The 21,767-nt window shown below is 40.2% G+C and overlaps 2 protein-coding genes across 6 annotated transcripts in view; both read right to left on the reverse strand.

The window, feature by feature from the left end:
- Positions 1-10,900, reverse strand: part of LOC138812161 (thrombospondin type-1 domain-containing protein 1) — a 36,252-nt gene extending 25,352 nt beyond the window's left edge. For 2 of the 3 annotated variants that reach the window (XM_070000113.1, XM_070000111.1), the window contains exons 1-2: positions 10,728-10,900; positions 1,060-1,199 (exon numbers count right to left, since the gene is read on the reverse strand). In XM_070000113.1, the coding sequence (XP_069856214.1) occupies positions 1,060-1,117 (58 nt within the window). In that variant the 5' untranslated portion in view covers positions 1,118-1,199; positions 10,728-10,900. Of the gene's footprint in view, positions 1-1,059; positions 1,200-10,045; positions 10,104-10,727 lie in introns of those variants that run through there. The other variant, XM_070000112.1, reaches the window with a different exon arrangement.
- Positions 10,901-14,647: 3,747 nt separating this feature from the next.
- The window catches only part of LOC138812162 (vacuolar protein-sorting-associated protein 36), a 32,763-nt gene continuing 25,643 nt past the window's right edge, over positions 14,648-21,767 (reverse strand). For 2 of the 3 annotated variants that reach the window (XM_070000114.1, XM_070000115.1), the window contains 5 exons: positions 21,701-21,766; positions 19,793-19,857; positions 19,105-19,189; positions 18,047-18,123; positions 14,648-17,962 (listed from right to left, as the gene is read on the reverse strand). In XM_070000114.1, the coding sequence (XP_069856215.1) occupies positions 17,869-17,962; positions 18,047-18,123; positions 19,105-19,189; positions 19,793-19,857; positions 21,701-21,766 (387 nt within the window). In that variant the 3' untranslated portion in view covers positions 14,648-17,868. The remainder of the gene's footprint in view (positions 17,963-18,046; positions 18,124-19,104; positions 19,190-19,792; positions 19,858-21,700; position 21,767) is intronic. The other variant, XR_011367559.1, reaches the window with a different exon arrangement.

The following is a 21,767-nucleotide window of genomic DNA, read 5'->3' on the forward strand; positions in this document are numbered from 1 at the left end:
TCTGCTGGTGAATTGGAGATAAGAGTCTCACGGACTTTCCTGCCTGGACTGGCTTTGAACCACCATCCGCAGATATCAGCCTTCTAAGCCACTGATGCCCGGCAGTATAAACTGTTTTTAAGAAGGAATAATTGACTGTAAAATAAGTGAACCCACACTGGCGTCTAAGAAAAGTTACTGGATATAACTGTGCATGCTCTAGTTTTTGTAACTGCCTTTGCCACTAACATTACACAAGCCTCTGGGATTACATTTTCAGTATCGAATTTTAAGTCAGTTTCCACTCAGATCACCTCAGTTGCTTTGATGTCTATGAAATATTTAGAAATCATCAAAGGTAATGAAGATTATGCCATGTTGGTGATTACATTGGCTCAGAAGCTATATAAAACTTGAAAAGTGAGCTCAATTTTTTAGTTGAAACAAACTGAATGAAAAGAACTAGCTTTAAGCATCTACCATACATGAAAACACTTTAAATGTTCCACATTCTTGATGGTATTTTATCATAACACCCCTAAGGAGTCAGTGTTATTGCTAAGAGACTAAGAAACATGCCTCAGAGAACACACTGGCAAGGATTTAAATTCAGATTGATTCCAAAGATACTACAACAACAAAACTCTTTTGTCAAGAGGAATCTTACATAGAAGCCCCAAATTTTAAAAAACAACAACAAACTGTTTGTGTGTGTGTGTATATGTGTGTGTGTGTGTGTGTGTGTGTGTGTGTGTATGTGTGTGTGTTAAGTGATATAACACTGAATTACTCAGAAATAAGTCCACATGAATTCCAGGAAATATGCTTGTGCCCAATTTGTTAGAATTATAGTGAAGTATTTTTTAAGAGCTAAAAGTGTATTTAAGGTGCAGTTGGAATCATGCAGAACTCCCAGATCACCTTCAGAGAACCCAGGGTTACCAGGTAAGAGTTTGAAAGGCATTGTACTATTAACACTTTTGCTTCCTCTGTGCAGGATCATTCATAAGTGCATGGACAAATCTCAAATTTATGTTTCTTTCTTGGTACTCATAGCACTCATATAGGCACAAGACTCACCATAGTCACAGAGCACGACCAATAACAGATTTGAAAAGTCCTTCAAGATTGGTTTCATTATGATGAGCAAAATCCCAAGTCTTTAGTCTCTTCATGTCCTTTTTCACATCCAAATGGTGATTTTCTTTCCCCCCAAACACCTGGAATTAAAATTTCAGAATACAACAATTCCAATCAATGGCATTCATAAAATAAAAAGTAGCAGTCATTCCAAGAAGTTAAATTTCCTAGATTATGAAAGGAAATTAGGGAGAACACCAATTTCCCTTAGGGTGATGACCTATAATGGTACAAGGCCCTCTGGTTCCATGACATACCTCACCTGTCAAAACCATTCGATATACCCAACATCAAGATGATCTTTGCAATACCAAAGCCTTTTATCTTTGTCTCACATCCTTAAATGGAGAGTCTGTTACTTGCTTAATTTTATCAAAGCTCATAGCCAATCTAGATAATATTATTTCACATTATTTATATGCTTGGCACTTCATACTATTTGATTTACTACTCTTTCATTTAATATCTAGGTTATATATGCCAAGTGCTTCCCTACCCCCTTTCTACAAGCAGGCTATGAACTGCACAACAGGTGAAGTATCTGGATCGCTCTGTTTCTTGATTCTCATAAGGTATATCCAAATGATCAAAACTTTGAAAAAGATAACCAGTATTTTATAATTAAATGTGGAATCTGTATGGCTCCAACTTCCCTTATTTGGGATAGTCTGAGGAGAAAAACAGATAAATCATAATTCTCATCTCCTGTCAGTTTTCCAATACTTGTTGATATGCATCAGGAGATGGATGATTCACACAGCAATCTTCCCAGACCACCTACGAGGGCAGGGAATACCTAGCTGGCCTGTGGTTCAGAATTGTAGGAAAAGGCACTGACTTTGATACAAATATTAGAGTAATAGAATATAAAATAAGATGTAGACCATTTAAGATCATTTTTTCATACTAGAACTATAATGAAATGTATACTTTCTTAGTGTTTCTAATCTTATTATACACAGATATTTTGTGTGTGTGTGTGTGTGTGTGTGCACATGAAGGCTTGAACCTAGAGTTAATCTACACTGACCTATACATCCCTCGCCCCATAGTTAATATATTTTAATAGACAAACATGTATGTGTGTGTGTGTGTGTGTGTATGTATATATGTATATATCCCAGCAGCTAAGTACAGAAACTACTGAGGAACAGAAGAAAACTGATTAGAAAAAGCCAAAATTCAATAGAAAGGAAACTGATGTGTCTCTATTAGCTTTCTTTCAGTAAGAATTGGTTCAACATCATTTAATATAATTTTTTCTAACTGTTTCCATAAATTACAATTGGATATGATAAACAAGACTCTAAACATTTGTGCAATGAGAACAAAGGAGGATGTTCTTAGGAGAGGATCACAGGGGCTCAATAGCTACATGCATCATATAAAATGATGCCTATTGAAATGAACTCAAGACATAGAAAAAGAGGATTTTTTATTTTACTTTTTGTGGGTCCCCCATGCCCTTTTTTCACTGTTTTTTATTTCTATACCTTTCGTCTTGAATGAAAGTTTATCTAATTTGAGGAAGGGAAGGGGAAACACAGAACTGGTGGGACAAAGGATGAACTAATTCAACAGTGATACTAACAGACACTATGTTGGAAATGAACTATACAACTTAGGGGGTGAGAGGAGTTGGAAGGGGAAAATTGGGAGAATTGTTGGCTCACACATGTAATCCTAGCAACTCAGGAGCCTGAGACCTGAGGATCATGGTTCAAAGCCAGCCGGGGCAGGAAAGTCTGTGAGACTCTTATCTCCAATAAACCAACAGAAAACAGGAAGTGGTGCTATGGTTCAAGTGGTAGAGTGATAACTTTGAGCTGAAGAGCTGAGGGACAGCGCCCAGCCCAGAGCTCAAACCCCACAACCAACCAAAAAAAAAAAAAAGAACTGGAAGGAAATGAAGGAAGAGGTGATACTGTTCAAAAAGAAACGTACTCCTGGAATGATGTATGCCACCTCTAAAGACAAACAACTATCAACCAAGGATAGTGTACCCAGCTAAACTCTCCTTCATAAATAAAAACCTTCCATAGCAAAGAAAACTAAAACAGTATATCTCCACCAAACCAGCCCTACAAAAGGTACATAAAGATGTCCTAAACACAGAAAACCAACAAGATCACAATAAAGGCCAAGAAACCGCACCCAAACTGAGAATCCAAGAACCATATCACAGCCCCCAAGAAGGTGGATAATATGGCAGGAACTACCAAACACCTCTCAGTGCTAACTCTTAACATTAATGGACTTAATTCTCCAAGTAAGCGACATAGACTGTCTAGTTGGATTAAAAAGCAAGATCCTTCTATCTACTGCCTTTAAGAGTCACACCTTGCCCATAAAAACAAGCATATTTTGAAAGTGACAAGCTGCAATAAAATCTACCAAGCAAATAGCCCCCATAAGCAGGTGGGAGTTGCAATCCTAATATCAGATAAAAAAGACTTCAAATTAAAATTAGTGAGAAGGAGATAAAGAAGGTCCCTACATACTAATTAAGGGATCTCTCCTTAAGGAGGATATTACAATTTTAAATATCTATTCACCAAACGACAAAGCACCCAAATTTATCCATGAAACACTACTTTCCCTCAAATCTCACATAGATCCAAAGACATTAATTGTTGGGGACTTTAATACACCACTTATCCCCACTAGATAGATCAACTTGGCAAACACTCAACAGAGAAACCGCAGATCTAAACAACTACATAGATCAACTACATTTAACAGACATCTACCTAATATTTTAACCAACATCACCAGAATACACGTTTTTCTCAGCAGCACACATAACAGTCTCCAAAATAGACCACATTTTAGGTCACAAAGCAAACTTGTCCAAATTCAGAAACATTGAAGCTATGCTGTACATTCTCTCAGACCACAAAGGAATAAATTAGAACTCAACATCAAAAGCCAACAAAGAAAGTCCTGTAACACATGGAGGCTGAACAACACACTGTTGAATCACCAGTGGGTCATGGAAGAGATTAGAAATGAAATTTAAATGTTCATGATAGTCAACAAAAATGAACACACAAATTACCAGTTCCTCTGGGACACAACAAAGTCAGTACTCAGAGGCAAGTTTATAGCACTGAGTTCCTAGATCAACAAATTGGAGAGCTCTGAAGCCAACAATTTAATGGGAAATCTGAACCTCCTTGAAAAAGAGCAGCAAGCTAAACCCCAATCCAGTAGGCAGAAAGAAATAATTAAAATTAAATCAGAATTAAACAAATTAGAATCCAAAAAAAAACATACAAAGAATCAACAAAACAAAGAGTTGGTTCTTCGAAAAAATTAACAAAATTGACAGACCCTTAGCAAATCTTACCAGAAAAAGAAGAGAATACACCCAAATAAACAAACTCGGAGATGAGAATTGAAACATCACCACAGAAACAACCAAGATTCAGAACATTATAAGGGAATACTTCTCAAACTTTTGTGCTAATAAGGTTGATAATCTGAAGAAATGGATGATTTCCTAGCAAATATCGACATGCCAAAACTAAACCAAGTTAAACCAACTTAATAGACCCATATCAAGCATTGAAATAGAAACAAAAATAAGAGACCTCTCACCTAAGAAAAGCCCAGGACCAGATTGATTTACAGCGGAATTCTAGAAGGCCTTCAAAGCAGAACTCACAGCAATACTCCTCCAACTCTCCAATGAAATTGAAAGAGATAGTTCATTACCAAACACTTTCTATGAAGCTATCATAATCCAAATCCCAAAACCAGGCAGGGACTCATCAAAAAAAGGGAACTATAGACCCATTTCTTTGATGAACATTGATGCAAAACTTCTCAATAAAATTTTGGCCGATCAACTTCAACAATTCATCCAAAAACTCATACACCACAATCAAACAGGGTTCATTTCAAGGATGCAAAGTTGGTTCAATATACACAAATCAATATAATTCATCACATCAACAAGAGCAAAGATAAGAACCACATGGTCAATAGATGCAGAAAAAGCATTTGACAAGATCCAACACCCCTTTATGATGAAGGTTCTGGAAAAATTAGGAATCCATGGAACATTCCTCAATATAATAAAGGCTGTATATGACAAATCTACAGCCAGCATTATACTCAATGGTGAAAAACTAAACTCATTTCCTCTTAAATCAGGAATGAGACAAGGATATCTACTCTCTCCACTTCTCTTCAATTTAGCATTAGAATGCCTAGCTACAGAAATAAGACAAGATGTGAACATAAAGGGAATCCAAATAGGGAAAGATGAAGTAAAACTCTCCCTCTTCACAGATGACATGATATTATTTAGAGTCCCACAGACTCCACTCCCAAATTACTCAAGCTGATTGGAAACTTTGGCAAAGTAGCAGGGTATAAAAATAACCCTCAAAAATCAATGGCTTTTCTGTATGCCAACAATGAGAAGAGCACAGCTGAAATGAGGAAAGAAACTCCTTTTGTTATAGCCTCACAAAAAATAAAATACCTAGGAATTTAACTAAAGAAGTGAAGGGGGGCTGGGAAGGTGGCTCAGTGGTAGAGCACTTGCCTTACATTCCTGAGACCCTGGGTTCAATTCCTCAGCACCACATAAGCAAACAGAAAAAAGCCGGAAGTGGTGCTTTGGCTCAACTGGTAGAGTGCTAGCCTTGAGCTGAAGAGCTGAGGGACAGCGCCCAGGCCCAGAGTTCAGGCCCCATGACCAGACCCCCCCCCCAAAAAAAAAAGAAGAAGTGAAGGACCTCTACGATGAAAACTTTAAAAAACCTCCAGGTTTGTAAATCAAAGGAAATCAAAATAGAACTTGGAAAGTGGAAAAACCTCCCATGCTCCTGGATTAGAAGAGTCAACATGGTGAAAAAGACAATACTTCCCAAGGCAATCTACAAATTCAATGCCATACCTATCAATATTCCAACCTTATTCTTCAAGGAAATAGAAGAGGCAATCCAAAAATTCATATGGAACAAAAAAAGATCCCAAATAGCGAAAACGATCCTTTACAGAAAGAACAGTGCTGGAGGAATATCAATACCAAATCTCAAACTCTACCACAAAGTCATAGTAATCAAAACAGCTTGGTACTGGCACAAGAATAGACCTGAGGACCAATGGAATAGAATTGAAAACCCAGAAATGAACCCACAGGCCTATAGCCACCTAATCTTCGATAAGGGAGCTAAAAAAATAGAATGGATGAAAGCCTCTTCAGTAAATGGTGCTGGCAAAATTGGTTAATCACCTAAATCCTTATATATCACCCTGCATCAGAATCAACTCCAAATGGATCAAAGACCTTAAAGGCAAAGCAGACACCCTGAAAACTTTACAGGACGGAATAGGAGAAACCGTAGGTAGTTCTCCTTGGCACAGGCCGAAATTTTCTTAATAGAGACCCAGAAACACAAAAAATCAAAGAAAGGTTGGACAAAAGGGATTGCATAAAGCTGCAGAGCCTCTGCATGGCAAAGGACATAGCTAGCAAGATCAATAGAAAGCCCACAGATTGGGGAAAGATCTTCACTAGCCATACAACGGACAAGGGTCACATATCTAAAATATACTTGGAACTCAAAAAATTAAATCCCCCAACAACAAATCCTCAAAGAAAGAACTGCCTAATAAATAAGTGGGCTAAAGACTTAAAGAGAACCTTCTCTGAAGAGGAAATGAGAATGGCCAATAGACACATGAAGAAATGCTCAATCTCCCTAGCCATAAAAGAAATGCAAATCAAAACAACATTGAGATATCACCTCACCTCAGTTAAAATGGCATAAACAAGAACTCTAATAACAACAGATGCTGGAGGGGATGTGGCCAGAAGGGAACCCTACTGCATTGTTGGTGGGAGTGTAAACTTGTTCAACCACTTTGGAAAGTAGTATGGAGGTTCCTCAAAAAACTCCACATAGAGCTCTCCTATGACCTAGGAATCCCACTTTGGGGCATTTACCCGAATGATCACAAACAAGACCATACTAAAGCTACCAGCACAACTATGTTTCTTGCAGCATTATTCACCATAGCTAAGATATGGAACCAACCCAGATGCCCCTCAGTAGATGAATGGATCAAGAAAATGTGGTATATATACACAATGGAATTCTATGCCTCCATCAGAAAGAATGACATTGCTCCATTTGTTAGGAAATGGAAAGACTTGGAAAAAATAATATTAAGTGAAGTAAGCTAGGCCCAAAGAAACATAGGTCCTATGGTTTCCCTTATTTGCAATAACTAGTGTATATCTGGGACAAGCAGAAAGGGCCAAAAGCTATGTAAATATGATCAGATAAGATGATGTTAAGCAAAATGAGCCCCCAGATAGGGACACACGTGGTTTTTTTCTTTCTTGCTATTGTTTCTAACGTGTGCCATGTGATTTTGTTTTGTTGCTTTGTATGTTCCTCCCCCACAGTATAATCCCTGTTTTCACTGTATTTGATGTCAGTATAATTTGGGGAGGGAAAGGGAAAAAACAAAGTGTTTAAATAGGGATACAGGTTGTCCCATTATAGCAATGAGATGTACAAGACACTGTTGAATAACTAACTTTACAATTTAGGCGAGAGGGGCACGGAGTATATTTGTGGAAGTGGGAAGGAAGAGATGGTAGGGGAAAAACAAAGGAGGAGGCAAGAATGCTTGATAAGAAATGTACTCATTACCTTGCTCATGTAATTGTAACCCCTCTGTATGGTATTTTCACAATAAAAAAACATATTTAAAAAAATACCTACTTCATTGAGGTATGATTACCATAGAAGATGTTATATTTTTTTTCTTCTTTATATTTTTGCTGTTCCCTTATCTAACTTTTTACATGGAATGTTTTACTTATTAATCTTGGGACATTATAAACATTTAATAAAATGCTGAAATAATTTTTAAAGGGATGGCATTGATCATAATGCATTGCATGCATTAACTGCTTTGATGAATGGCAACTCCTTTGTACAACTACTTAATGATGATAAAATTATTCAAAAGCTATATTTAGCTTTTAATAAGTCTAAAAAGAATTTTCAAAATGTTTAAAAATGCTAGGAAAGTATGTCCCATTTTATTAGGCTTATTTCCAGGTGTTACTCTTTTTATATCCAAAAGCATTATTCTTTTTATCCTTAGTAATCTAGGGAGTAAAGTTTCTTACTATAGCAATAAAAATTACAATAAAAATTACCACTGGCTCATACCTGTAATCCTAGCTACTCAGGAGGCTGAGATCTGAGGATCACGGTTCAAAGCCAGCCCGGGCAGGAAAGTCTGTGAGACACTTATCTCCAATAAACCACTAGAAAACTGGAAGTGGCACTGTGGCTCAAGCAGTAGAGCGCTCACCTTGAGCTGAATTGAAGAGCGCAGGGCCAGCGCCCAGGCCCAGAGTTCAAGCCCCAAGACCAACCAAAAAATGAACAATCAAAAAATAAATTACTTTAATCAAAAAAAAAAAATACATGTTCTCAATACCTGAATTATGTAATGGTAAACCCCTCTGTATATCATCTTTACAAGAGAAATTAATTTAAAAAGAAAACATTCCCAAAGGAAAACATCTTCACTCTCTATAAGTATAACTGAGTCAAGGTACCAAAGTGAGCAATAAGTTTATTATTTTCTATGGAGAAAAAAAAGAATCGGTTCAACAAAGAAAATATTTCACTTCCTAGAATATTGCACTTCCTACTACACACACACACACACACACACACACACACACACACACACACACACAGAAAATTCTAGTTTGGTGGAACTAGCCACAATTTTGCTCCTTTCATTTCTCTGAACCCAGATTGAGGAACCAGAAGGTAGGGCTGGAGGCACAGCTCAGATGGTAAAGAGTCAGCCAGTGTGCCAAACCCACAGAGATCAGTTAGACTCCTGGTCACTGAACCAAGGAAGGATAAGAAAGTGGGGGTGAGGGGAAGAGAAATAAGGGAGGGGAGGTAAAGGGCAGGGAAGGGAGAGGCAAAAAGGAGGTAGAGGAGAGAGGAAAAGGGAAAAGGGAGAGGGGAGAGGGGAGAATGGACAGAACTAGAGAGTGTCAGTGAAAGACTTCAGAAAGCAGGTAAGTCTTAAGCCTAGCTAGGACAAGGCCCCAGTACCTTGCAATCCCAGCTCTGATGGCTGAGGCAAGATTGTTTGGGCCCAGGAACTTGAGATCTGCTTGAGCAAAATTATGAGACCTCATCTCATAAAACAAAACAGAAAAAAAATCTTCCTCCAAGTCACTGATATTTAGTACCAACCTCCCAAAAGCTGAACTGGCATTTCCCAAATTGCTTGCTTCTCCATGATAGTCTTTTTTTTAAGGCCTTTAATCATAACTGATTTTATGATTATATTTTTCTGCTTTTGCTAATGACCAGTTAAATGTAGACTTGTGTGTGATAATCTATATTTAGAGCTGAACAGAGATGGAATTAAAAAATAAACTAGCCTACCTGTACATAATAATATAGAGTCTGATCATAATCATAATATGCCTCAATTTTTTTCTACCTTGATTACTTATTTTCTTTCCACGTCTGTTCCAATTCCATGACCAGTTAAATTGAGAATCATTTTAAGAAAATAAGACGTTAAGGATATTTTCAATACATTTGAAACTACTTGGAAGGAGCTGGGTTTTAGCTCAGTGGTAGACTGCTTGCCTAGCAGGCATGAGGCCCTTGGTCGGGGAGGGGGTGGGGGGAGAGAAACAGTACATGGCATTCATATACAGAAAGTTTATAGACGAGTTTCATAAGTATCAGCTAAGCAGATAGGAGAAGTTGTGAAAATTCCCAGTGACTACCCTGTCTATCACTCAGCCTTAGCTTCATGTTTTCTGCTGAAACCAGCTAGGTAAACACTTCTATCACTCCCCTTTAACGTTGTCCCCAAAAGAAAATGCTTGGGACCCATGACTTACCAAAAAGAATAAAAGGAAGAAGCAAAGTGAGTTTGTCTCTCTAACAAACGTGCGTGTGATCTTGAGTCTATCTCCCCGCAAAGGATCTTAATGAAAAGAGATCTCAATTCCAAAGCCCTTCATATAAGCAGGCCTCATTTATATATTTGGTGGGGGTCACTCTGCCAGGACCCCAGGGTTTGGGGTGCCGTTCTCCTGGGAAGTCCCTTGCTCTTCTTTTTCTAGGTGGCAGGTCAAGTTCAGGCTGGGAAATCCAGCCTGCCGGCAGTGGCCAACCTAAAACCCTTACCTGATAGTGTTTGTACGCTATAAAAAGATTTCTTTGGGTTAAGAAATATTTATTTATTTATTGCAACCGTTAGTAACCCAGGCTGCGATTAAACAAAACAAAACAAAACAAAACGATCCCAACAATGTGGACTCAACCACCCGCCACACTGGCCCCCAGAGAGAGGCAGGTTAAAAACTACCGCGAGGTGAAACCTACGTTTTAAAGAGTTAAGTCCAGGGGGTGCAGGCGGTGGAAGGAGGGGACGCCGCCGTCTACCTGTGCTTGCTTTTGGGCTGTGGGAGGTGGCTGGGTCCTGGGCATTTCCCAACCCCAGCGGAGCCTCCCAGGGTCCCCGCCACAAAGGAGTGTCCACCCGATTGCAAGCACCCGGCTGCCCAAAGCTCTTCTTACCTGGACTGGGGCGGGGAAGGGAGGGCGGAGGCCCTGGACCGGATGAAAAGGCGAAGTGGATCCGGCTGGGGGGCCAGGGAGTGGGAGGGGGGCTGGGGGCTTAAGGGCCGCGAGGCAGCGCGCCGAGCAGCGCGCGTCCTGGGACTGCGCCCCTGGCCCCGCGGCGCGCCTTTCTCACTGCCAGTCCCGGACAACACCGGGAGGGAGGGCGGGGGTCATTCCGGACCGGGCGAGGTCCGCCCCCGCCCCCGCCCCTATGGGGCAGTGCAAGTTTTCCTGCCCGCCTCCAGCTTGCCCACTGCTGGACAGGAAACCCGCAGGAAACGTGCGCGCCCCAGAGGGCCCTGGAGGAGGGGGCACAGGCCGCCGCGGACAGATCCACGCGTGCACCCTCAGCCCACGGTCTACGACAGAGCCCCAGGGACTTAAGCAGTCTCCAGACACTTCATTATTCTCCTGCAAATTCACTTTCTTCCAAGACATATAAAAGCAATCGGAGTGGCATGATATGTGAGGGTACAGTTGCTTTCCCAAATGTCATTGAAGCGTTTGGAAAGCTCACCATTCAGGTACACGGCGTCTGCGCTTTTCTTCTCTTAGCCAGACTTGGCTAATTAAAAATAACTAATCCCTTATGTTGAAGTTCGTTGTTGTTATTGTTGTTGTTGGTGGTGGTGGTGGTGGTGGTGGTGTGTGTGTGTGTGTGTGTATGTGTGTGTGTGTGTCCATACTGGGGCTTGAATTTAGAGCCTTGTACTCTTGGGTTTTGTTTTTATTCCCTCAAGGCTGATGCTCTGCCACATGAGCATACCTCCACTTTTGGCTGTTTACTGGTTAATTGGAGATAGGAATCTAGTGGACTTCTCTGCCTTGGTTGGCCTAGAACCATAATGCTAAGATCTCAGCTGAGTAGCCAGGGTGACAGGTGTGAGCCACCTGCAGCAGGCAGTTTGTCTTTTTTAGAGTATGGGTTTCACGTTTACAACTGTGCTTGTTGCTGGATAATGTGTAGTATGTCACTGGTTTTACAAAAACTAACAAACAAAACCCCCCAAAATACTTAACAGACAAAATTAATAACAAACCTATTACCATTCATTCAGACCAAGCCCCAGGAGAGCCTGGGCTTGAAAAGAAGAACCAGGAAACGTTTGAGGGAAAGAGGCCCATACTTGTATTGTTGGTTAGGAATCTGCATGGATTTACTATGCATTTGTCAAAACTTGTCTCACTTAACCTCTGTGAATTTCACTGGTTCACCTTGATTTTCAAGGCACTTAAAAGTAGGCCATACTGAGATCCTTGAATCTATCACTTCATCTGTTAAATGGCAACACTATTCACTGACATGTTAGGAGAGGTATCAAATTTTCTAAGTACTTTTCTCATCCAATAGTTAATATTGGCAGGACTACTTAAACCCATCCAATCTAAGTCTCAAAGAAAGCTATAGGGTTATTATTATTATTTGTTGTTGTTGGTTGTGGGGCTTGAACTCTGGGCCTGGGCACTGTCCCTCAGATCTTCAGCTCAAGGCTAGCACTCTACCACTTGAGCCACAACGCCACTTCCGGTTTTGAGTGGTTTATTGAAGAGTCTCACTCACTTTCTTGCCAGGGCTGGCTTTGAACCATGATCCTCTGATCTCAGCCTCCTGAGTAGCTAGGATTACAGGTGTGAGGCACAGGTGCCTGGCTAGGGTTATTATTGTTTCACAACGGTAAGATGGTCTCATCTAATACTCTCATCCACTAACATTAAGACAGACTAATATTCAACCCTGCTTCATCCAGAACTCTAGGCCACTAACTTAACTCCTCCTTTTCTCACTATTACAGTCACATAGTACCTACAGTGAAGTTTTGTGAGAAGGTGAAGCATCCATAAGGTAAACTTGCCATATATTAACCTTTCAAAAGGGTTTGGAGTGGCTTTTTGCTACATCTCAGAGCTGGGAGCACCTAAATCCAGGTCCAAGTAGTTCTACCCATATACTTGGTAATTTTAAAAATAATCCCTTTTTTGGAATGCTTGGTCATTTTGTCTAAATTTTTGTTGTCAACTTATTGTCTTCTTTAGATAAAAGTATAATTTAGTCATTTCTGAAGGTCACATAAAAAGGGATTGAAAAACAATTTCTTAACCAGGGGTCTTGTCAATATTGAACAAAAACTGGTTCTCAGAAATGGAGGCTCAAGAGGTACAGCAGCACCAGCCTGGAGTGAAAGGCCAACCAAGAGCATGATGCCAAGTTCAAGCCCCTGATGTGGCACAAAAATAAAATGGTTCTCAAGATACAACAAATTCTCATTCTGGGTCAGCCACTGCTCTGGTGACCTGTGCAGAATGTGTGAAATGAGTGCACTCAATAGAGAGAGATCTTTATTTCCCTAAGGAATGCTGGGAGATGAAAGTTGTGATTGACTCACTATTTCATACCAGGACGTAAGAAGACGAATGACCCACTGTAATAGCAGCTTGTAAAAACAAGATTTTGTATGTGTAGCCTGACTTTTCAGCAGTGCTTCTGCACATGGTGAAGATAGTCCATGTGTTGGAATTTAAGGAAGACCATTCAGATATCAGACAGGTTCTGCTATGATGAGTCTGGTTGAGAGCCTCTTGAGAAAAGGATAAAAGACATAGATTTAGGGTTGCTTGTGAATTCCAGAATGGGCTATCACCCAAAGTCATGCTGTTCAGTCACAGAGACCTACTGTGAGGCCTATGACCTAGGAGAAGAACTTTGAACTTAAAGGAATCAAAGTCTCTATTTGCCTGTGGCATCAAGGCAAGAATTAAGAGTACAAGACAAAACATAGGCAAGTATATGGGACAGACAATAATGTTGCTGGAATTTAGAAACAGCAGAGCTGTAAATCCAGGGAAACAGATTTTTTGAGAACAGGTAGGATTTGGCCTACTGTGGGTGGGTGTGAATAAGCAATGAAAGGAAGTCTGGGCAGACAAGAGAAACATGTCCAGGAACAGGAAGGGGGCACACCTCAGGCTGTTCCTGTGACCCTGCCCCTTCCTCTCACTGGCAATCTCTCTGTCTTTGTGAGTCTAGCTTACCAGTTCTTCCTTTCCCATAGACTCCAGAGTCCTCCATCAGAGCTCCTTTCTCTGTTGGTCTCACATGGTACCTCTGCCCCTTCCATGACACTTATCTCACTCTACCTTTGGTGAACGTTGCTTCCATGTATAGTTTCCCAATGAAGCCACCTCTTTTTTTGGGGGGGGGGGGTCAGGTCATGGGCCTGAGCTCTGGGCCTGGATGCTGTCCCTCAGCTCTTCAGCTCAAGGCTAGCACTCTACCACTTGAGCCACAGCGCCACTTCCGGCTTTTTTTTTCTGCATATGTGGTGCTGAGGAATTGAACCCAGGGCCTCATGTATGCAAGGCAAGCGTTCTACCACTGAGCCACCTTCCCACCCCCTGAAGCCACCTCTTTTTAAGGCAGGGGGCTACATCTTATTCACTACATATCATACCCACTGCTGAGTGCCCCAGAATTCCCATGTATTTCAAAATATGGTTTCACTGGATTGGATGGGAGCTAAAGTAGGATAGAGCCAAATCATAAATAGATATTTACATCAAAGTTCGTTCATTCAGTACATATTTATTGAATGCTGACTGTGTGCCAGTTTCTATTCTGGGCCCAGGGAATATATCCACAGTCAAACCAATTATAAATCTCTCTGCCCTTGTGGAGCTTACACTCTAAATCTATCCTAATAATGGAATTGGCAACAGATTACATAAATCCAGCCACCACTATTGGCAAAAGAAAGACATTTTAAAACAGTATCATTAATGCTACAAAGCCTAGTGTTGATAATGCATTTTAATTATATATTGTATTTACTATATGCATAATATATTCATATCTATATATCACTACACAGAGATTCAGATTAAAACTGTAATGAGAACTTTATTGGCAATTTAAGAGATTTTTTTTCGAGGATCATTTTGAGCATGTTGATTTTGTTTCTAGGCAAATCTTTAAAACCTAATCACCTTTCAAGTTGTAACTCCACTGTACTGAAGTGAAGACTGAGGTTGTTGGACAAAAAAGAACCATTTTAGGTACTTGAGTATGCAGGTGGTGAAAGAATGAATCCACACTTCACCCAGCATAGTCTGGAAGTGGAATAAGAGACAAGAGACAGACAGACACTCATGTGGTCACACAGGGTCAGCCTAGAGTGCATTCACAACAAAAGGAAGAAGAAAAGAACAATTCGTGACTCATTTTCCATTTTCAAAGATAACTAAAATTCATAAAAGTCATAAAAATTTATAAGTAATGCTAATTATAAAAATCTAAAAGAAATTATTAATATATTGACTTTCTATGATGAAAGATTTAATGTTTTCATGTAATTTTCAGAGTATTAAAAAAGAATACCCAAGTAAGAAAATCACCTTAAAACTTTGCAATAATTTTACTTTATATACATGAAGACCAATTATTTAATCTGGAAAAAATATTCACTTATACATTGTAAAAAAAAGTTTTCTTGACAGTGACTATAAATATCCCATAACCATAAAGCTACAAAGAGATACATGGTCCTTACAGCAGACTTCAGAAAACAGAAACAATGATTACAGAGTGATAAGCACCAAGGTAGAGCTGTTTTTTGTTTTTTTTTTTTTTTGTTTTTCCCACTTAGGGCCTGATTGGTTGTATTTAAACATACCCTCTACCAAAATAAATAGCTCGTTTGGCAAAACATAAATATATACATAGAAATCTGGGAAACAGCAAAGAATACCCACTTTAAAATAATATAGAAGCAGTCATAACTATTTTTAATGTGACATTGGCAAAGTATATTTGAATGTCACTTTTCTTCCTCTTAAATTCACTTTTACAACTTAGATTAATCAGTAATCTAACTTGTCACTTAAATATGTTGAATTATATAGGTTGGCTGAAATGAGTCTAAACCATTAAAGAACTAGATCCAGTAGCTCCAATAACCTCTCTTGGAACTTTTATTGCAATTGCTCTTAAACTATCATTGTTGATTTTTAAGAACCTTCACCAGGTGAGACACTGTGTGTCATGTGTATATGAATGCATTTACATTTGTCTGTGTTAATTCTGCAAGAGCCATGAGACAGGACAGAGAAAGCAACCCAGAGAAAGGCAAGACATACAAACAAAGTTACACAACAATCTAACTAACCCCTAAAAGACTTGGGTGGCCAGACACTGAATTAACCCCTAAATAAACCTGAGGCTGAGCAATGAGGTAATTAGGGGATGTGTCACCACAATGAAGAGTCAGTGACAACTTTGAAAGTGAAGACTAAAGCAAGCTGCCTTGATCATAGCATTCCTATGTAACTGGAGGACACAAAGCAATGACGGCCACTTCTCAAGGAGGAATCAAGAGTTGGGATCCCTGGGTCTATGGCTGAGGATTCTGGCACTTCCCCAAAGGGTATCTGCAGTAGCCTTTGGTAGTGGCTTCTGTATCACCCACTATAAATGTACTAGAAATCCTGGAGTGTGGAACTAGACCTCCCTCCCCCAGTTTTCTTCCAGCTAGCTCTTCCAGAGGTGTGGCCAAACCCACCAGTTTCTTTCTACTTCAGTTTCAGAAAGGGGGATCTCTTTTTTTCCTGTGGGGTCCCTGAGTTTGAGGTAATACCAGTATGCTGTACATTGTAGCATAGTAACAAATGGAGACCAGATGTCTGGTTTAAAACTCAAGCAATCTGCCAGCGCCGGTGGCTGATGCCTGGAATCCTAGCTACTCAGGAGGCTGAGATCTGAGGATCACGGTTCAAAGCCAACCCAGGCAGGAAAGTCTGTGAGATTCTTATCTCCAATAAACCACTAGAAAACAGGAAGTGGCGTTGTAGTTCAAGCAGTAGAGCACTCACCTTGAACTGAAGAGCTGAGGGATAGCGCCCAAGCCCAGAGTTCAAGCCCCATGACCAAAAGGAAAAAAAAAAAAACCTCAAGCAATCTACAGGCAAAAGTCACCAGTTTTTGTTATCAGAAATACTTTTTTATGTGATGGTTCCTCCACACAAATTATAATGTGTAGGATAAAAAAAAAGAAAAACATATTGCTGAATACAATAGAAAAAAAAAATTTTTAGTTCAGTGCTGAGACCCCTTAAAGAAGGAAAAAGGAGACATGTTAACTCCTAACTTTCTATTTCCTATTCTTGACTTCCAGGTCAAAGAGCATTGAAGTTCCTGTGAGGTTCAAGGTCTCCTCTGCCCTTCCACCAGGACAACAATCTTCGGGAATTCCTATGCCGTCTCCCTCTCAGATCTGTAATCATAACTCTGGGCAAATCCATACAGCTCTTTAATTCAGTTTCAAAATCCACAAATTTTTCAAGCAAAATGACACAGTCACATTCTTTAAATGCCAGCCATGAAAAAATCATCACTTAAAAAATAAAGAGAAATTAGGTGCAGTATATAGACACAAGTCAAACATTTTCTCCTTTTCCTCCTCTACTCCCCAACTGCTGGGAAGCCTCATGCTTGCATGCTAGACAAGTGTTAGAGCCACACCCCTTTTCCTCTCTTTTTTCAAAGGTGTTTTATTTGGTCTGTTATGGCTATTTTGAAAGCCCTTAGAAAGAGTCTTGGTGGCATTCTGCAGTTTGATATTTGGTTCCAATGTTGTCAGGTCCTTAAATGACACTATTGCTCTGACTTCCTCCATGAAAACCCCCCATGGGCACATCAAACACAGAGGAAAATGTTTACAATTCTGTGAATCTTAATCACATCGAAATAAGCAATCTAATCTGCTCAAACATGCAACCTCTCTTTTTCCTTCCCCAAAGACTTAAATTCCCTTCTTTATAAAATTGTTTCCCCTTTGGGGATCAAGTTAAAACCCATCATGTTTCAAGTTAAACTCAGAAGTTTCTGAATAACCATAGAATGACTTTAAATCCTTATTGACATTCACTTTTCTGTAGTTTCCTATAATGTTTTCCATAGTATTTAGAGAAAGATGAAAAGAGTTTTATATGATACTGTAGAATTCTAACAAATTCTGTTTGATCAGGGTTTATCTCATGTCTTAATGTCACAATACCTCTACATGAAACAAATGTACGGCCAAGAAGTATTTCAAGTACAAAATCCTCAGCTCTGTGTCATGAATAAATTTGGATAGAAGCGCAAGCCTTCTACTGAATCATCTCGGCAAAGATGGCCCATCTTCTCAGCAAGTAGCAACCTGGGAATAAAGAGAAAAATCCATGATTAACTGTCCATTCCGAACACAAAAACAAGTTGTCATGAAAAGCAAGGGCATACGTACCTTTCTTTGGCCAGGAGGACAGACATGCCCACAAGCTTAGCAAACTCCTCTGATGTTAAGGATCCCTTTTCTGAAACCTAATCACAACACAGCAGGAAAAATGTGATTACTTTCCTACACTGAAGTGCTCAGGCAGAATCCATGCAGGAAACAATTTACTGTATTTCTTTACTAAAAGTAGACAGTCATTGTAGAATGAAATCTTAACTAATGCTTAATTTTATGGGGTTAACAGACCCAGAATAAATAAAACAGAGGGCACATATCAACTTGGAGCCATTTATAAGATGTTCGATGTAACAGGGCCCTACACTGGAGGCCAGAAGGAGCTATTAGATACACATAACAAAATTCTACTGGAGTATCTATTGCATACTTCAGTAAAGAATCTATATAGGAACAGCTGGGTCTTTTACTGATGTAAAAACCCTGAGCTTCAACAGAGAAGCGCACTAACTCTTAACTCTGCTACTCCTAAAAGGTTAAGAGAATCAAGAAGCCTCACAAAGTTTTCAATATATGACTTTGGTTAAGTGAAATATATCATTGGTAGCAATAAACCACTTCGTGTGTGTGTGTGTGTGTGTGTGTGTGTGTGTGTGTGTGTGTGTGTGTGTGTGTGTGTGTGTGTGTGTGTGTGTGTGTGTGTGTGTGTGTGTGTGTGTGTGTGTGTGTGTGTGTGTGTGTGTGTGTGTGTGTGTACACGTACACATCCTGGGGCTTGAACTCAGGATCTAGGCACTATCTCTGAGCTTTTCTGCTCAAGGCAAGCACTCTACCACTTGAGCCATTGCTCCACTGGTTCTTAATTGTAAATAAGAGACTTGGCCCTGTCTGAGCTGGTATTGAACCATGAACCATGATCCTAGGTTCTCAACCTCTTAAGCGGCTAGGATAACAGGTACTAGCACACAGCAATAAACCGCTTTTAATTGAGTCTGCGAAATAACTATGTTTTAGTAAAGTCAAATTCAACAGGAAATCCTGCTTTTCAAGTTGCGTAGCCTTTGGGTCTTCGTGGCAAGCCCTAATGGCTAGAGGAAACCGGGTTCACATACCGTCTCCAGGGCTGAGGCCACCATTTCCTCTTCCTTGTGGGACTGGAGCTCAATTACCATGACACCACTGTCAAAAACCCGGAGCCTGAAAATAACCAGAGATGCAAGAACAAAACCATGAATCATCTGGGATAGTCTACTACTAAGGAGGAGCAAACACTTTTTACTTTGCTTTATGCCTAGGCTTGAGGATAGTATTAATAACAGAACATTTAAAACAATGACCACAGGTTACTATGGCACAACTGAAGAGCCCATGAATTAACAGATAATAAAGTTATGAACTACAATAAATGCTAACAAAATATGCCTGACTACAGAGTTTTCTTAGCCTGAAGATAAGGAGCATACAATTCACAGCTTAATCCCACACTTGCGACTCTGCAGAGACCAACACAAATTATCTACAGGAAGAGAGCTAGTTATTCTGACCTCCTGGGAGGAGCTCACATACTTATCTTCTTCCAAGTCAGAGTCTGACTAGGGGATCCTTAGGACATGCCCAGCCCTGATAGGCTAAAAGCCAGGAGGACAGAAGATGTGGTGCTGGGTGAACTCAGCTCAAAGACAATGTTGTTTTAAGAACATTTGGCTTGCTGTTCTGGGTGGTAAGCCTGGCTGAGCTTTCTGGTCTCCTTGGTGCAAAATAATAGTTACAGGTGGTAAACTCCCTTTGGAGGTTCCTTACCTGAGAGGTAATTTCAGTGCTTCTAGCATCTTGCAGGCATTCACTAAGTCTTCTGGAGAGAGCAACTAATGGGGAAAAGATATACAGTTTATATTGCAAAGTAATAGAGTGATGCTACATAATTGTCATGCCACTAAATATAGGAAATGAAAAATCAGCAAATCACCAAACATTGTAGATGAGAATCTACAATACAAGGCAAAAGGGGTTAATGAAAGAACATACTGATTCATTAAAGCAGTGCTCTCTAAATCAGGTGTTACGAGACTGAGATCTGAGGACTGAGGTCAAAGCCAGATAGCACAGACAAATCCAAGAGACTTTTATCTCCAATTAACTAGCAAAAAGACATAAGTGGAGCTATGGCTCAAGTGGTAGGGCACCAGTCTTGAACAAGAAAGCCAAGTGAGAGTACAGGTCCTGAGTTCAAGCCCCAGTAGTAGTACACACAGACACAGACACAGACACATACACACAGACACAGACACACAGACACACACACACACACCCCCCAAAGCAGATATAATTCAGGCCACATGTATAACTTTACATTTTTTAGTAGTCACAAAAATAGTAAAAATGGGGATCTGAGAGAGTTGCTCAGTGGTAGAACACTTGCCTAGCATGCATCAAGGTTGTGCTTCATCTCTAGCATGCATGAGTATACACACACAGACGCACAGACACACACAGACAGACAGACAGACAGACAGACACACACACACACACACACACACACACACACACACACACACACACACACACACACACGAAATATGAGATACTGCCATTTCCTTTTTCTTTTGGTGACAGTCCTGAGGCTTGAACCTAAGCTTCTTTTTGCTCAAGGCTAGTGCTCTATCACCTGAACCATATCTCTACTTCTAGCTTTTTGGTAGTTTATTGAAGATAAGAGTCTCCTGCCTGAGCTAGCTTCAAATCATGATTCTCAGATCTCAGCTTCCTGAGTAGCTAGGATTACAGGCTCATTTAACACTTCTTTATTGTGTACTAAGTCCACATGGCCACCTTTAGCTACAAGGGGTACTTCTGGATAGTCCAGGCCTACAGTCTGCACAGTGGAGGACAGGGAGGGACAAGCACAGCTTTGAATCACACAGGATGGCTCCAGGGCCAGACAGGCCTGATTCCAAATTGGAGTTAAACCTTTATGTCTGGGTGTAGCCTTGGTTGAGTTATTTCCTGATCCCCAAGTAATCCCAGAGATGAGGATAGTAAGAGTAGCTACCACACTGAGTAAGAAGTGTAATACCACTGCAGTATGTAAGGCAGACAGTAAAAATACTCATGGATGGCTGCTACAACTAGCAAATAAAACACAGAACAGAACAGAAGCTTCACTCATAAGACTGGAGTGATGGCTGGAAAGATATAGATAAGTTTTATGGAGATGCCAGCTGACCAGAAGCTAAGGCTGTCTGAAGGTGACAGGGTAAGGAGAAGGGCAGAACAGTCCCTGCTGATACTCAGCCAGAGGAACAGGGTGACCAGAGCTGCCTACACGGCAATGTGGGTTCAGCTGCATAAATTCTAAAGTGTAAGCTATAGAAGAAAAGGGCTTTGTGCACAGCCTCAGTCATTATAATAACACACAGAACAGTAGTGCTGAAGGGCAACAATCTAAACTCTAATCTTAGGAGAAAACTGAGTCCCAGAGAGGTTAAATAAGCTACTTGAGGCCACTTAGCAAAGCACTGGCAAAACCAGGAACAGACTCTCCTTCCAAGATCCCAGGGAAGGGTTCTTCCCACTTCACCACAACACTTCTCAAAATAGCTTTATATTTACAACCTTTCCCCAAATGGTAGTAGCTGCTGGAAGGGAATTTGTATTCTATCAAGAAAGACTATATTTAACTGAAAGAGCATGGAAACATGATGTTCTTACTTCCATTCCTCGAGCTCGATTTACTAAACAATACACCTCTGTGAGTGACATGATTCCCCCTCGTTCC

This window comes from Dipodomys merriami, unplaced genomic scaffold (genome assembly GCF_024711535.1).
Source record: "Dipodomys merriami isolate MVZ:Mamm:240054 unplaced genomic scaffold, mDipMer1.0.p SCAF_56, whole genome shotgun sequence".
Taxonomy (NCBI): domain Eukaryota; kingdom Metazoa; phylum Chordata; class Mammalia; order Rodentia; family Heteromyidae; genus Dipodomys; species Dipodomys merriami.